The sequence below is a fragment of the Hypomesus transpacificus genome, chromosome 16 (genome assembly GCF_021917145.1).
Source record: "Hypomesus transpacificus isolate Combined female chromosome 16, fHypTra1, whole genome shotgun sequence".
NCBI classification, from domain to species: domain Eukaryota; kingdom Metazoa; phylum Chordata; class Actinopteri; order Osmeriformes; family Osmeridae; genus Hypomesus; species Hypomesus transpacificus.
Window position 1 is genome coordinate 5,200,306 of NC_061075.1, and position 15,188 is coordinate 5,215,493.

Below are 15,188 nucleotides of genomic sequence, written 5' to 3' on the forward strand. Positions count from 1 at the left end.
GCATTTTTGTGGAAAGACAAGTTGTTTATTTTCAATCCATTTATTCATCTAAATATCACAAAACATAGACATGTACCGAGTGCATCCAAATAAATTACAAGTGTATTCCACAGAAGCCTTTTATTTCTTTGAACTCCTGGAGTGCTTCCTGATGATATCCATGAGGTTGCTCTTGGTGACTATGGTGTCCTTGTCATCCAGGCCCCCAGCTGCCTTGGCTTTCTGCTTTTCTCTCCTCTGCTGCTCGTGGAGGTGGGGAGAGTTGAGGAGCTGTGGAGGAAGCTGGGAGCCTGTGGGTCTCACCCGGTTCACCACCTCCAGGAACAGGCGCTTGTTGTTGTTGTTCAGAAATGTGATAGCTGTCCCCCTGTGGCCCAGCCTTCCTGCTCTGCCAACCTGGGGTGGGAGGTGCAGAGGTAGGGAGGAAAGAGTGGAGGTTCGTTAAAAGGGGGCAAGGGCTCAAAATGTGAATCGTGCCTTAAATAAATGATTCCCTTCGTCATTCTCGCGACATTTGGAGTGAACCAACCTGATGAACGTATTCATCCATGTTGGGGGACATGTCAAAGTTCACCACCAGCTTGACATTTGCCAAGTCGAGACCTCTGCCCAGCACTCCTGTGCTGACCACCACCTCAAAGTCCCCTTCGAGAAGACCCTGAAAACATACAAATCAGTTGGTGGAAAATTTCCTTTACAGTGTTTGACTATTTGTAAGCGGTCCCCTGGTTGACCTCACCTTGAGGATGCGGTTGCGTTCCCACTGGGTTTTGTCAGAGTGGATGGCCACAGTGTTGAGGGTCATCACCTTTGTTATAGCCTCACACAACAAGTCTGCTCCTAGCTTACAGTCCACAAACACCACCACAGGAGGCTGGTAAAGCTTCCTATCCTGGGTAGACATCACAACACAGAGATAAACAGACTTGAACAAAAAGGATTCATAATTCTATACTTCATACTCTTAAGGGTTTTGCACTTTTCTTCCTTTTATACTCCCCCCCCTTACAATAAACTCTTCTCAATATCTCAGAAAAAGATACAAATGACTGTCTGTTAAATATGTTGTCATAGATAAGATTTCTATATCTTTTTTTGTGAGGCCTGAATGGTAAAAGACTGAGTATTTCCACATGTGGTAAACAAGATACAGCTATTCAAAAATTTGCTAAAATTTAATTCCTCCAATAGGTCTAGGAAATCACTGCATGGGCTTTTTGGTATGAGCCGTTGCTTGGTTTCCTGGAGAAGGGCCCACCCATTTCCTCTGGAAGGGGCGTATGGGCTGCCATGATGTCTGTCTAAATATGGTCCAGAGGGAGACTACTTTAAACGAGCCCCAGTTCCCACCTCTAGTTCCTAAAACGGCAAGCCAATAGCAACCTACCCTGTGGCATTGTGAAGTGTTACAACCAAACGTGAAATTCAAACCCCCAAGACACACAAGAACAACACAAGAAGCTAGTTTCCAGGACACAGATAACACATAGCCAACTATATACTGGATTAGAGAGTCCCTTTAGTGGTTTAGTTCTAGATTTGCTTGTTTGGGTTAAGGAAACACTAAGTTCCTCTGAACATACATTTAGGATCTCAAATAGCTTCTTTTTCTTGGAGGGCTCCTCCACCCAGAGCAGGATCTGTCTAACATTGGCACACGGTTGGTTCTTCTCCCCGATGGTGATGCGGACCGTGTCTTGTGTCAGCCGGGCTGCTAGCTGCTCTGTTCCGACGGGGATGGTGGCAGACGTCAACAGAGTCTGGTGGTCCTCAGGGACGTCATCTAAAACTTCTAGAACCTGCTGCTGAAAGCCCATCTTCAACATGGTGTCAGCCTACATAACCAAATGATAGGTTTAAATGCCTGTCTGGACTCACCAGATCGTCTGTGTTAGTCTGATGCAAATATACTTGAAGTGGTATTGAATTGTTGTTTTACAAGAAGAGCATACCTCGTCCACCACCACAACTCTCACTGCATCTAGCTTCACTGCCTTCTGCTTCAATACATCCAGGAGTCGTCCAGGGGTGGCTATTATTATCTAAGGAGCAATTCATCAGAATAAATACACAAATATAAGTACTGTATAAATATGTATCCCATTATGTCAAACATTCAGAATACTTTAAGTTTCTGGGATTTGTGAGTCTTGAGAAAACATTGATGCAACATCAAACTGTTCTCAGTTGTACTATCAGGGTTTATACACCTAACTTGACCAATGGGGTTCCATGACTTTAAACCTCATTTCCATAATCAGAAATCTCACTCTCCATGACTTTTCTGCATTCACATTCATGCAACAAGTAAGCACACAAACATATTAGTTGCATAGCCTCCAAACAACTGTTACAGTCTCTGTGCACATATGGGTGGTCTATGTTGAAAATAGACTTCAACAGGTTTTCCATGACCATGCAAGGAGCCCTTTACCTAAGTCTGTACCTTGATGTTCTGTTTAAGGCGGTGGAGCTGAGGGGGAAGGGGCATGCCCCCAACCAGCAGGGCTGTCCTCATGTTGGGGAGCCCCAGCACCAGCTCCTTGGCCTGCCGTTCGATCTGGATGGCTAGCTCCCTGGTAGGGGTCAGGATGAGAGCCGCAGGTCCAATTGCTGGTCTCTGAGGGAAAGCATTGGAACATGCCTACATATTTTATTGTATCTACACTATTGTACTGACACAAATCACCCAGTTACAATACAAGAAACATGTCCTCAGTATAGAAAAGTTGCTAAAGGCAACACCAAATTACTTTTCGGTCCAGCTGCATAATCAAATTGTTCCTTATCACTGTTTAAGCTGTATAGTTAAGAGTGAATAGGAATTATTACTCAGATTTACAAATATATACTGTTAATTTTGATATCCTGTCTAAACAGCATTGCAACCTCTTTCTAGGTCAGCTGCAAATATGAGTAATGGTCTACATCATAAAATTGCCTCTTATCCAACGTCTTTGCTAGTCTTCTGTACAGGCCAATGTACATAAGACTTAGAGGAATACAAACTAGGAGAAAAGATTGTCAGACAGTAGCTCCCTGTCCTATCACTGTACCTCCAAGGCCCTCACAATCACTGGCAGGAGAAAGCCCACTGTCTTCCCAGAGCCGGTGTCTGCGCTGGCGACCACATCCCTGCCGGTTAAACCCACAGGCACCATCTGCATCTGTACTGGTGTAGGTGCCTGATAACCAGCCTTCTTCAAGTTGGCACCAAGAGTCACAGGGAAGTTACAGTGCTCAAACTCAATGATGGGTCTGGCTACCTCTCTGCCCTGGGTGGCTATCCCCAGCTCCTGTTTTACCCTCTGCACCTGTTCCTCAGTAAGACCCGAAATGAATGGATCATCCTTGTAGGAATAGCCCTTCTCTAGGTCCCTGACAATAGTATCAGTGCTGTCGGCAGAAAACTGGTCTGACAGCGAGGTCCTTGCTTCCCCTATTTGTTTATGGTTAAATGCGTCCTCCCCAAGGCTCATTCCCATTTTAGCCAGGTGATTGGCTTTGCATTCCAAACTGCACACGTCGTTATCCGTACTGTCACAAATGTACTCCCCAAAGCGACCACACATGACGCAAACGGGCTCCCCGGGTTCGGGCCATCTCTGGCTCTTTCGGAATGACTTAACCGGTTCTTCCTCCTCCTCGCTATCTTCTGCCAGAGACCCCTCGGAATCCTCTGATGTATGAACAGAACTTATAGACGGGGATGGAGAGTCTGTGTCTTGGTGGACTGGATGTCCTTTTGTTTTAGTGTTCAGATCTTTTTCCATACATTCTGTAGGCCTAGAAGTTGCAGAGGAAATATGGGTGATGGTTTCTGGAATGTCATCGTTGCCTTGGCGCACCTTACACTTCTTCGAAACTGAGTTTGTGCTTTCAATAGGTCGCTTTACCTTGAGTGCTCTTGGCATAAACATTTTCTTCTAGAGTTAGCAAGGTAAAACAAGAATCAAATCAACCCAAGTTACTTCAGACGTGTCTGTCCTTTTCTCTTGATCAGTCGATCTAACACGATCTAAACGAAACACGATTTCACGCAAAACTGGAATTAGAAATGAATAGTCCACAGTAAAGGAAATGTTTCTACTTTTAAATGAACACAAACATTTCATCTATCGAGTTGTTTTTACTATCATCACGGACATCCGACCCATGTTGATGACGTTGTCTCAAACTTGCATGCTGGGTAGTGTAGTTCAGCCGATATCCTTATCATTAAACCAATCGTTGGATTGATCTGGCCATGTGTTACATACCATGCTGGTTTGTGTTGCGTAGTTGATTGGGGTACGGTTGCAAACAACCTTAAATGTGTCTGCCATAGACATTTCAGCATCATGAGCTTAAGACATATTTCACGAGTAGGCTACAACCCGTTATATTTGCACTGTGTACACACTGTAAAGGCATGCCCTTTATGTCGAGCAATAATAGCTGGGTGGTACGCGCACGCGCAGTGATGCGTGTCTTTGATAGCCACAGTGCGGCAGGAAAACCGCATTAAGCGAGAAGAGGCTGAGATTGCTTAGAGGCAGGATACGAAAATGATCCTTCAGAAAAGGAATATGTGAATGTACAAAAGACAAATCCGTTTGCGTGTAGAAGCAGTACTTAAAAGAATGTGAGTTTTTTTTCTCCGACTGGGTTGAAGATGCGCCCTTCGGACTAACATTCCGAACCGCTATTCAGCAAACCTGATTTCAACTGGTAGCAGAATGGAAAATAGACCACAGGGAGAATGATTTATGGAATTCGTAGCATACTGACCATTTCGAACGAAAAGTTAATACATGAAGTAAAAATTGACACTTTTGATTCCATTGGAGGGATGTCATCGATTTGTATTGCTTCATAATAGCACACTGTACTGTAGTTTTTAGAAGGCTGGTTTACAATGGACGAAGTGATGGAGAACAAGGAAAAGAAGAATTGTATTGCCCCAGCAATAAAGGCTTTTGAGCATTATGATTATTCAAAGGCCAAATTGTGTTCTAGCATTAAATGGCTAGTGGCCAAAGCATATGGGCCAGGTAGGTGTTGTTTTTTCTTCTATTTTTCTAAATGCATGGTAAGATAGCAGGTCAAAACACTATATTTGATAACAACTGTCAACCATTTATCCATTGCGTATTCACGACATTGTTGCTTAACTCTTCAAACCCATTTAAATGTGTGCAAAACATTGGCCAACAGTTTGAGGGGAAAATCAATACACACATATTTCAAGCACCTAATTCAATTGGAGTTGATAAGTGGGAAAACTTACACCCCACAACAAATATGGCACACACAAGAACTAGGCTTATTGAAGAGCTCCACTCAAGAAATGACTGCAGCATGATCTTTACTGGTTGAGATGGATGCATATAAACATGCAGGTGTGAACAGATGACACTAATGATCTCATAACAAACAGACTTCGAGTGTCACTGACCTCACCACCATTGATTGGGGATCCAAAATCTACTTATGGATCATCACCCAAGGTTTAGCTAAACAGCCTCCCATTAGCGTGAAAGGCTTTACACGACACGTATCAAGAAATCATTTTTGTTAGGGTGAAGCAGTCAAACACAATATTCATCTTAAATCCAATACTATGTTATATATATTTTTAGTTTGAATGACCATGTTTTGTATAAGAAGGCTACTGTAAAACTCAGACCTTTACCTCACTTGATTTGTGGGGGTCGGGGATGGTGATTGGATGTGTTCATCCATTATGTGAGTCACCTCAGCTCAGATGTTTTCCATCTTACTCAGTTGCTGTGAGCTATAGTGTGTCTCAGTAACATGGTGAAAACATAGAACTGTTCCTCCTCAGATTGATCCATATCATCGTCAAGGGCCAGGTCCATTTTGTGGAGAGTAAATATAAGCAGGTCATGGGGTGACTTTTGGGTCACTTGAATTATTTTCCTTAAGGTCACCCCCTGAGTCTAATGTTTGGATCTCATTGGCCTATGTAAACCCTTTCCTCACCGTAGACAGTAATTTTACCAAGGTTCCCGATCCGCAAGCAAGCTGGAAAGAGATTGCCACCTAAAAATCAACAATGAACCAAAACAGGCCTTATTCAAAACTTTACATAGGTTTAACCCTCTGTGCTATAGGGTTGATTCAGTCGTTTAGCTTTGTTTTTTTGTCAGCAGTTTGCATGCTTAAAGAGGAATTGTGTTCTACTCACTGCTTGCTCGTTTTAAGTGCTCATAGCTCAGGATGAGTTTGCTTAGCCGCGGGATACTTATGATGTACACTATGGTGTTCACCCACTCATGCAGGAAAGACAATTAAGTCTGCACAGTGCTTTGATAAAGCCAAGCTGATGAAAATATGAAATAGGCTGTGCTCTTATGTCTGCACCATATCTTTTATAGTGAGTTTCCTAACTTGTTGTCTTGTTAATTTGAGATCGATGTGGAAAAATGGCAAAAATTACATGTTGATAAACCTTTTTTTGAAACTAATAGATAACGCAGTGTGCAATTTGGAATGCCCTCTTCTTGAAACTCTGCCTTAAGCTGTTGTCCATAAAAGACCAACAGTACGGGTGGATTTTAAGACAATGTTGGCTAATGAGGACTTGCATGGTCCCCATGCACTCCAAATTGCGATGATCTTCCTTTGTAACTGAACTCCAACAAGATGTCTTCTGGCTTGCTCTTCAGGGTCTGGATATGTAATCAAGACCAGCTGCTATTCATATACAAGTGTATGGATTGTAAACATCCCATAACAAAGTGCGGCTTGGTAAAGGACAACATAACACAATGTTGGGGGTTAGGAGTGGTTTTAATTTTGTTGTATGATTCTCTTTGCAGACATACTGCATACCCTACAGCTGTTGAGCCCTTCTTATTTTGCTTTCCCCCGCTGTATATCTGAAAATACAGAATCGCCAAACCAGACCTTCCTTGCACTGTAGTTTCAATGAGGTCTGAATGAACTGGGGGGATTCCAAAAATACTGTCCCATGAGGAAGAGCCAGAGCCAGTCTTCAAGCTCCATCCTAAGCTTCCTAAAATACTTTTGAAAAAAAAACACGCAGAGCTAGTGGGCATAGGCACACACAAAGACTGCTGAGTTTGGAAGGACCATTTTTACTGTGGATTTTTGGCTAATAGGTTTGCTGCCTGGTTCTATGATGATAACAGGTTTAGTACACTCTAGACCTCGGTATTTATATCTCATCCTGACCCCTACCTCGGGGTTTACTCACAACTTGTGTGGAAACTGATGACATTAAACTGTTTTAATAATCTAATATTTTAAGTAAATAATTTTAAAAAACTATTAATTGAATCAATTCATAGATTGTATAAATTATAACAATAAATTGCTTAGATTACTTAAAAAGTTTGATGTAATCAGTTTACACAAAAGTTATGTGTATTCTGAATTCATGGGTGAGAAATATTCTCTATTACTAAAAGCACTGACTTCATTCATCCTTTCTGCATCTTGAATCTTTTTTAACTATCATCCAACATCTGGCAAATTATTCTTGACTACACTGCAGTCTCCAATCAGAAAGATGTTTTGGGGGACCAGATTTTTTCTCAACTGCATGTGATCAACATTACATCACTGTTTTATGATTAAGTTCTTACATTTTTGACTTCATTCAGTAATGGCCAATTCTAAGATAAGACCCTTACTGTAGTTGACTTTATTAATGAGCCAGGGAGTGCCTGTTTTATGAGCTGCTTCTCTCACCCTGTCTGCCTTGACTCGCTGAAAGGTGTTAGGGTGACGGGGCGCTAAAAGCCGAGAAGGCCTCTGCCACAGATTTACACACTTAATCAAGCCTACACACAGCTGGTGCCTTGTGTGGCATCGAGATTGGCATAAGACTGGGTGGGAGCACTGTTGCTCCTATTTCTTGTCAGTCCCAATTTTGGAATAATCAGGTTGGGGAGTTTTGTATTTGATAGATGCCTGTTTAGGGCTATTTTTCAGCTGTCTGCTGTTTCTGTTTCAGCCATCTGCCAAATGAGGAGGTGAATTATTTTAAGTTTAGGACTACCACCATTCATATACGACCGACAAATATACACACAGAGTGAATCTGTCCTGTCTCTTTGAGGCAGCATACGGAGAAGGAAGTTCCCAAGAAGCTGGAAGCAGGAGAGATAGGGAAGGAAGATGAAACAATTGGGTTCCTCCCCTCCTCTAGTTTCCATAGTAACAGAGAGGTTCATCCATTCCTCTCTTTTGAAATTACGCTTGTGTATGAAGGGCTGAAATATGAACTAGACTCCCACTATCAGACACTGAATCATGGGAACAAGGGTTATTGGCTTAGTGGTTAGAGCATTTGACTGCAAAGCAAGAACTTTCAGGTTTCTTTGGATAAAAGCATTTGCTAAATGAATACATACGTACATATGTTTGGTGATGGACTAGTGGCCTTTTAAAATATATAAAACCCCACAATACTAAGATTATGTCAAGAAACCTGAATCATCCTATATGAGGAAAGTCTTAATTTGTGCTTGGATGCGATTTAACAATCTAGTTTTCCTGTGTTTTTCACCCCCTCTTATTGCACCATCTCTCTATAACAAGGACCCCCTCATCTATTTCTCATTTTCATTACACATAAAGATAAATCAGGTTAAATGCAATTATCTTTCCCTCACCTCTCTCCGTCCTACAGACAGTGTCCCGGCCGACTTGAAGGAGCCCTTCTATACAGACCAGTACGACCAGGAGCACCTCAAGCCCCCGGTGACCAACCTGCTCCTGTCAGCGGACCTCTACTGCAGGGCGGGAAGCCTGATCCTGAAGAGTGACAGCGCCAAGCCCCTGCTGGGCCACGAGGACGTCATCCAGGCCTTGGCCCAGCGCGGCCTCTATGTTACTGACCAGGAGCGTAGGGTCACGGAGAGGGACCTCCGAAGCAGGACCCTCTTCTTGGTAAGGGGAGGAGAAGGGGGAAAGGGAAGTTCAGTGGGAAGGCCGGCGGCCATCTTTGTTGTTATCGCGTTGACCATCTGTATTTCTTTCTAATGTCAGCTTTCTTCTGTGTTTCTCCTGTTGTGATCGTCTCCTCACTCACTTTATCTGTCAATTGCGCTGATGTTGTCTTTTTTTCTCTGTATATCTGTGTCTTTGTCTGTTTATCTGTCATCTGTTTGTGTGTGTTTTTGTCCTCGTGGAGCAATGTGTCTGAGAGCACACAAGCGAAGCAACTCTACAAGGCTCTGCCTTGCTGAAATGAGAGGCAGTCATTATGCCCCGTCTCAATCACAATAGGAGGCCTTCGTCGTTTGAGTAGTTCTCTATCACAGCGTAATTATCAAACAGGGTTGCAGTGTCTCTACAGGCCATTATTGACTGAGGCTTGCTGATTTTTATATCTTCCCTATGCAGATGGTACAGTTATTTAACCTTTTTTCTACTTAGTCTTGTTTTACATTGTGTTCCTTTTCCATTATTTTGTCTCTTCACAACAATGATTTGCTTCAGTTTGCGGTTAAACAGCACATTTGTGATTTGTGCGTCATTTCTAAGCTTCAGGTTTGGTAGAAAATATTTGACATTGACAAAAAGGCTGCTCAGGTGGTTTGGGCTTTTGTATCTATTATTAAAGGGAGATTCTATTTGAAGGTAGGACACAGTAGAGAGCTGAGGGCGAAGAACTGTCATCGCTCCCTCAGTTTGTGGAAAACACCTGCAGTGTTGAGATTCTCAACCGCATCAGAAGTTTTAGAGCTAGGTATTATTTAGACAAGGGACATCGTTATTTTGTCCCTAAGGAAATAGTCCAAAATGTCCTATACAAGTTTGTGTTTTGTGTTTATGGGAAATCATGAGCAAAATTATTATTCTTTTGTAGGGAGGAGAACCATTTTAAGATGCAGTTGCTGCCTCATTTGCGGTTTCATGCAGTCTCATACAAGATTGTCTTATGTAAGAGGCATTGTCACATTACCGAATTGAATAAGCTGGTCGAGAAAACCAAATGCCCCCCCTACCCCCTCCGTCTTTCTCTCTCATTCCCTTTCTTTGGCTCTATGGTAAAGACACAAATTGCAGCTGCCGCCCACACACACCCACACACATTCTATATTACTCATTCTCTTTTACTCTTATACCTTTAGTATTCATACACATACACACAAAGAGGACATGTCAGATCTTTAAATAGCTTGTTTTTTTTATGACGCACTCAACCACCCACATCCCTTGATGCAGCATACGATTTGCACCAATGATGGCAAAAAGTCATTACCAACAGGTGCAGAGAACTATTCCTTCGGTTTACGATTTCCTTATTTTACCGGTACATAGTCCTCACGTATCTTTTCCTGCTTTGTAACAGAATGGTAAAGAAAAGAAACTTTAGTATAAAGCTTGACTACTCAGTGCTGAGCAAGAAAAATTATGGACGTGTGCGGACATGCAAGCTGGGTATAATATCATCTTAACTCTGCCCTGGCACTGACATAGGAAAAGCTTCAACCCATCACATGGGGAGGAAGAGGTCTATTCTTTACTGGTGGAGGAGGAGTGGTGCATAATGTTACAGTTAGCTAGTTTAACTCAGATCTTACAGCCAACAGGATTAATATTTTTTCACTTCACATTGTCGAACCAGGAGAAGGCTTTTTGCCCTTCAGTAGCCCTTCTTTCCTCAGCACGCCATCCCCAGGGCCCACTTCTGTGTCTCTGAACCATGTGTTTCTCTTGTGAACACATTAATAAAATATTCTGGATATTGTAGGTAGTGAATAATGTAGACACTTACAACAACTAATAATAACATTTATTGAGATTGTGATTTAGACCTACTGAAGTTTTGGTTGGCACGACCCTTAATACCTACAGCATGTAGGGGTGGACAGCGTAGGCATATGACTGCTATTGCCTTCAGTTTAGAGGGTTTGAAGTGGTCCCTGTGGCAAGATAAACAGTGTGCAGACCAGGTGGTTGGCGCATGGAAACAGCGCTTCGCATCCACGTGTCATCATTAACAGACGGTGTATGTGTGTCAGTGTCCGCGTGTGTCCGTGCATGTGTGTGCGTGCTTGTGCATATGCAAGACAGCGCGAGACTAACCCGTGCACAGGGATTCACAAACCAGATTTATACTTTTACACTTCATGCTCATCGTGATGGTCAGTGTTATCACTCTAAACAACTGTCTCGAACATGTTTAATATTTAATGGAGGCATAGTAAATAGGCTACACATTTTTTTTCGTGTCAGTACGCTCTGATGTATAGGTCTTTATCGAAACCACCATCACCATGGAGACGGCTCTGACTACTGTTACGGATGTTTGGAGCCATAGATGGCATCCTTATTCTGGAATATAGAGGACAGTGCATGTGTATGCCAGATATTGTCGGCCTATATCATAGTCATTGGCATGTAGAGAGAGGTTATAGTCATATTTTGTTTACATTGATAATGCCTTTGAATCTGTTTCAACTGGGTGCTAAGTCACCAGTGAAATGTGTTAGTGGCCATGATGTTGGTAATATGTAGCTTTAGCTTAAATTGAATTAAAGTGTTTCGTTTCAAGCTTAGGTTTTATGTAAATCTGCAAAAAAAATTGAATATCCTGATAGTTTCCTCAGCACTTTGCAGTTCAGGCTCCAGTGTTTTGATATCTGACAAACCTTCTGCATGGAGAATATAAAACAGATGGAACCACCTTGTCGTATTTGTCGATGCATTAGTGAGAAACAGCAGAGTTTACAAGGATTCTAACAAGTCAGCTGTTCTGTGAAACTGTTGCTCCTTTTCTTGTAACATGTTATATATGCACATAAACTAAATTGCTTCAGGTCATTTTCTTGGGACAATGTCCCCAAGAAAACAAATCTGAAATTCATATATTAAATGAATATTGACATAAATTCATCTAAACTTCTTAAAATGTGAGCGTTTTTCACTGCTGTAATCTTATTCATGGTAACATGGAACTTACAGGCCTTTGCCGTGTCGGTCAATAATCTGGTGCGGTTGTGACATCTTTCTGACGGCTCCCTGATGCCTCTTTTGAGCTCCTTTGCCCATGCGCCCCTGGGCAGCTTTGGAAATGACAACCTTCCGATACGATGCTCTGAATTCAGCTAAAAGGTAGACCTTAATAGATGTGATGTGTAGAACTCGAAGGTTGTCGATTTGTCAGTGTAAAGGCTCTGTGTCCTTACTATCACTGTGCAGTTATGCAAATGTACATCCTATATCGTGAGCCTACATATCCAAAGGATGCATTAATTGCATTCTTTTGGGGTCTGGGTTTTTACAATATTTGACTGCTCTATAGTCACTCGCTGGATGTTAGTAAGATAAGAAAGATGTGTTAGGAAAAACAAGAATTGCTGTCTTTTGTTTGCTTACTGAGGTGAATAGGAAGGCTGTTCTATTGATCTATGATAGACGGATGGATGGAGACGGGGGATAAGTATTGGTGTACCTCTCTTCTTTCCCTTCCCTTCTCTTCCCTCCCTCCTTCTTTATCTCCCGCTGCCCTCCATTCCCGCTCCTACTGAGCAGCCATCCGTCTCCATGGTTACGTAGTGAGGAGAGGTGGAGGGGTGCGGTCGGTGTGGTGGAGAGGAGGTTTCTCTAGCTCGGAGGGGGAGAATTCTGAATAGCTGTGACCTATGCAGTCAGCCAATCAGACATCCAGTTCTATACAACTAAGCCATTGTATCTCATTCCTCACTTACATTTAAATATGGAGCTGGAACAGGCACCGTAAGACTCTAAACTCCACTACACGTCCTCTCCCAAAATCTCAAAACCAGCCTCTCCCAGTCTCATGTCCGTCCCCCTATACTGATCTCAGACACAAGGATGGGTTAAAGCAACAATGTGAAAGAAAGCCTGTCCATGGTGCTTCTGTCTCTGGCGTGTGGAGATGCAGCAATGTGCATCCCTCACAGTGCCGAGGGCTGTTCACAAGAAGTACAAAATGGATGAACAAACTCATCACATTACGTTTGAGCCATGAATCTGGACTGTGAGAGATGCCTCACAAATCCATCTGGATTATTAACCCAACTGTAGACCCAGTGGTGCTTCCCTTCAATATAGCAGAAATGTTTAAGTTGTATGTCTGCCTCTCTTTTCAATATGTCAGTGTGTTCATCATTCATGTCTGTAAACAAACAAACAATAACTGTGGAATGAAGGTGAAGTTATGAGGTTTGTCCAAGCAGGTGCATGGTTTGTTTATTACCCCATGTTTCCGGTGTTCTACTCGTATTTCTGGGGTCAGATACGTTCTCCGCAAATTTGTATTTTTACCGCAAGGTACGTGGACTCTAAACTACCTCAGGACCAAGGAAATCACAGAAGTCTACAACCACAGCGGATTCAAGTTCAAAGTTCCTGAGTAGACTTGCCTGAAAGGGAGGCCAGACACTTTAGGAATGTCTGCTATTTCTTGGCAGGACTTGCCCCTCAAACATGAGCAAATATTAACTTGTTTACTCTAGATGTCTCATCATATTGTTTCTTTATAGGGGTAGTACACAAGAGAAGACTAGCTTCTCCCTTTTAGACTCTAGCTAGGTTTGTAATCTGCAGTGACTGATGCTCATGAGCCAATGGAAATCACTGTTCATAATCTTCCCACCAATCAGTTTTTATTATTGCCTAGGTCACTAACGTGGAGATTAAGTCCGATATTAAGATGGTTCTGATGTTGAACCATGTTCATTCATACTGAGGATAGTGTAGGTATCTGTTGGATCCTTAAGTAATAGCATAGTAATCTTGTTGTACCCTCTCTCCCTAACCAGGAGATAAAGATTGATGTCGTTTTGTCATAGACTCAGACTGTACAGTCTTTGTAAAGACTGTAGAAATCAGAGCAGAGGATTTTAGATATATCAGCTAAGCTCGGAAAGGATTTTCTCAAACCAGTCTCAATACTGTGAGAAAATGAAAATTCAAGATTGAGCGAGTGGATAGAGGTTGGTGTAGAATTCTCTCTTTTCATAGCGGATTCATTTTATTTTCCCAAGGTCTTCTGTTCTGTGCTGAGAGCTTTTCAGTGTCAGGTCAAGTTGGCGAGAAGTTACCTTGCGTAACACAGATCTCATTTTTAGACATTGCATCTGTCTGTTAATGTTTTTGGACATATGGCAATGTACAGACAGAGCTGAAGCCACCACCTTTAGTGCTGAAACAATTTTAAATTTCTATATACATTTACATTTATGCATTTCAGCAGACGCTTTTATTCAAAGCGACTTCCAAGAGAGAGCTTTACAAAAGAGCATAGGTCACTGATCATAACAACGAGGTAGTCCCAAACATTGCAAGCAGCCAAAACGTGAAGCATACATTGTGAAAAAACTAAACAAGTGCCAAAAGGGAAGACCCATAAGAGCATGCAGTTATACAAGTGACAAATTAAAACAACATGAACCACAAAAGGTGCAGGACTGTACCTGTAGAAGAACAATCAACAGTAAAATATTTCACAGCGAGTACAAGACTTAACTTTGTCCTAACTAACCTACAAGAGCAACAAGTCACTCAATAAGAGTCATTGTGATCCTGGAGGAAACTAACATCAGGTCCAGCCAAGCATTCCTAAGTGCCGTTGTACTCCAGGAACAAGTGCGTCTTGAGCCTTTTCTTGAAGGTGGACAGTCAGTGTCCCTGATGGAGGTGGGGAGCAGGTTCCACCATTGGGGGGCCAGGCAGGAGAAGAGCGTAACATACATAACATTTCATTGCAACTTTTAGATTAAAGAATCATGAACAAGTGTTACATAATACTCTTTTGGGTAGGACAAGTATGTACATGCACTGCAAGGACTTTTATTTTTTAACTTTTGGGGAGCTTTGCTTCAAATATAATGTCCCTGTGACTTTCAAACCCAATCCGATTGAAACCTCTTGGTTTCAAGACCTCTCATAAGCAATGCCGCTAATGGAACAGACAGAGCTACCATGTGCAGACCAGCTCATGACGTAAGCGAGCCCTACTGTATGTGTCTTATTATCATGTGTGCAATCATTAGCTCTTTCCTGTTTACTCAAATCTAACCAAGTTAGCCTGCTCTCTTGGGGCTTCATTTACTAACAGGACTGCGCCCATTTCAGGCGTAAAATAGCGGGTAAAGACATAAAACCGTATTTAAAAAGGCAGCGCACTAGAGTAAAAACGCAGATTACCGCTGCTGGGAGGATATAAGGGAAAGTGGGCG

The 15,188-nt window shown here is 42.3% G+C and overlaps 2 protein-coding genes across 4 annotated transcripts in view; one reads left to right on the plus strand and one right to left on the minus strand.

Annotated features, from left to right (window-relative positions):
- Nucleotides 1-3: 3 nt before the first annotated feature.
- ddx59 (DEAD (Asp-Glu-Ala-Asp) box polypeptide 59) lies at nt 4-4,157 on the minus strand. Of its 2 annotated transcripts, none has more exons than XM_047037133.1 (7): nt 3,057-4,157; nt 2,447-2,620; nt 1,953-2,042; nt 1,584-1,835; nt 740-892; nt 530-658; nt 4-396 (listed from the first exon to the last, which is right to left on the minus strand). In XM_047037133.1, the coding sequence occupies exons 1-7, from the start codon at nt 3,918-3,920 to the stop codon at nt 121-123; spliced, it is 1,938 nt and encodes a 645-aa protein (XP_046893089.1). In that variant the 5' UTR covers nt 3,921-4,157; the 3' UTR covers nt 4-120. The 2 variants fall into 2 exon arrangements, with proteins under 2 accessions (XP_046893089.1, XP_046893088.1); XM_047037132.1 differs by having other exon boundaries at nt 2,447-2,644.
- Nucleotides 4,158-4,472: 315 nt separating this feature from the next.
- Nucleotides 4,473-15,188, plus strand: part of camsap2a (calmodulin regulated spectrin-associated protein family, member 2a) — a 43,282-nt gene continuing 32,566 nt past the window's right edge. Inside the window, exons 1-2 of one of the 2 annotated variants that reach the window (XM_047037130.1) lie at nt 4,473-5,033; nt 8,663-8,922. In XM_047037130.1, coding sequence (XP_046893086.1) covers nt 4,898-5,033; nt 8,663-8,922 — 396 coding nt within the window. In that variant the 5' untranslated portion in view covers nt 4,473-4,897. The remainder of the gene's footprint in view (nt 5,034-8,662; nt 8,923-15,188) is intronic. The other variant, XM_047037129.1, reaches the window with a different exon arrangement.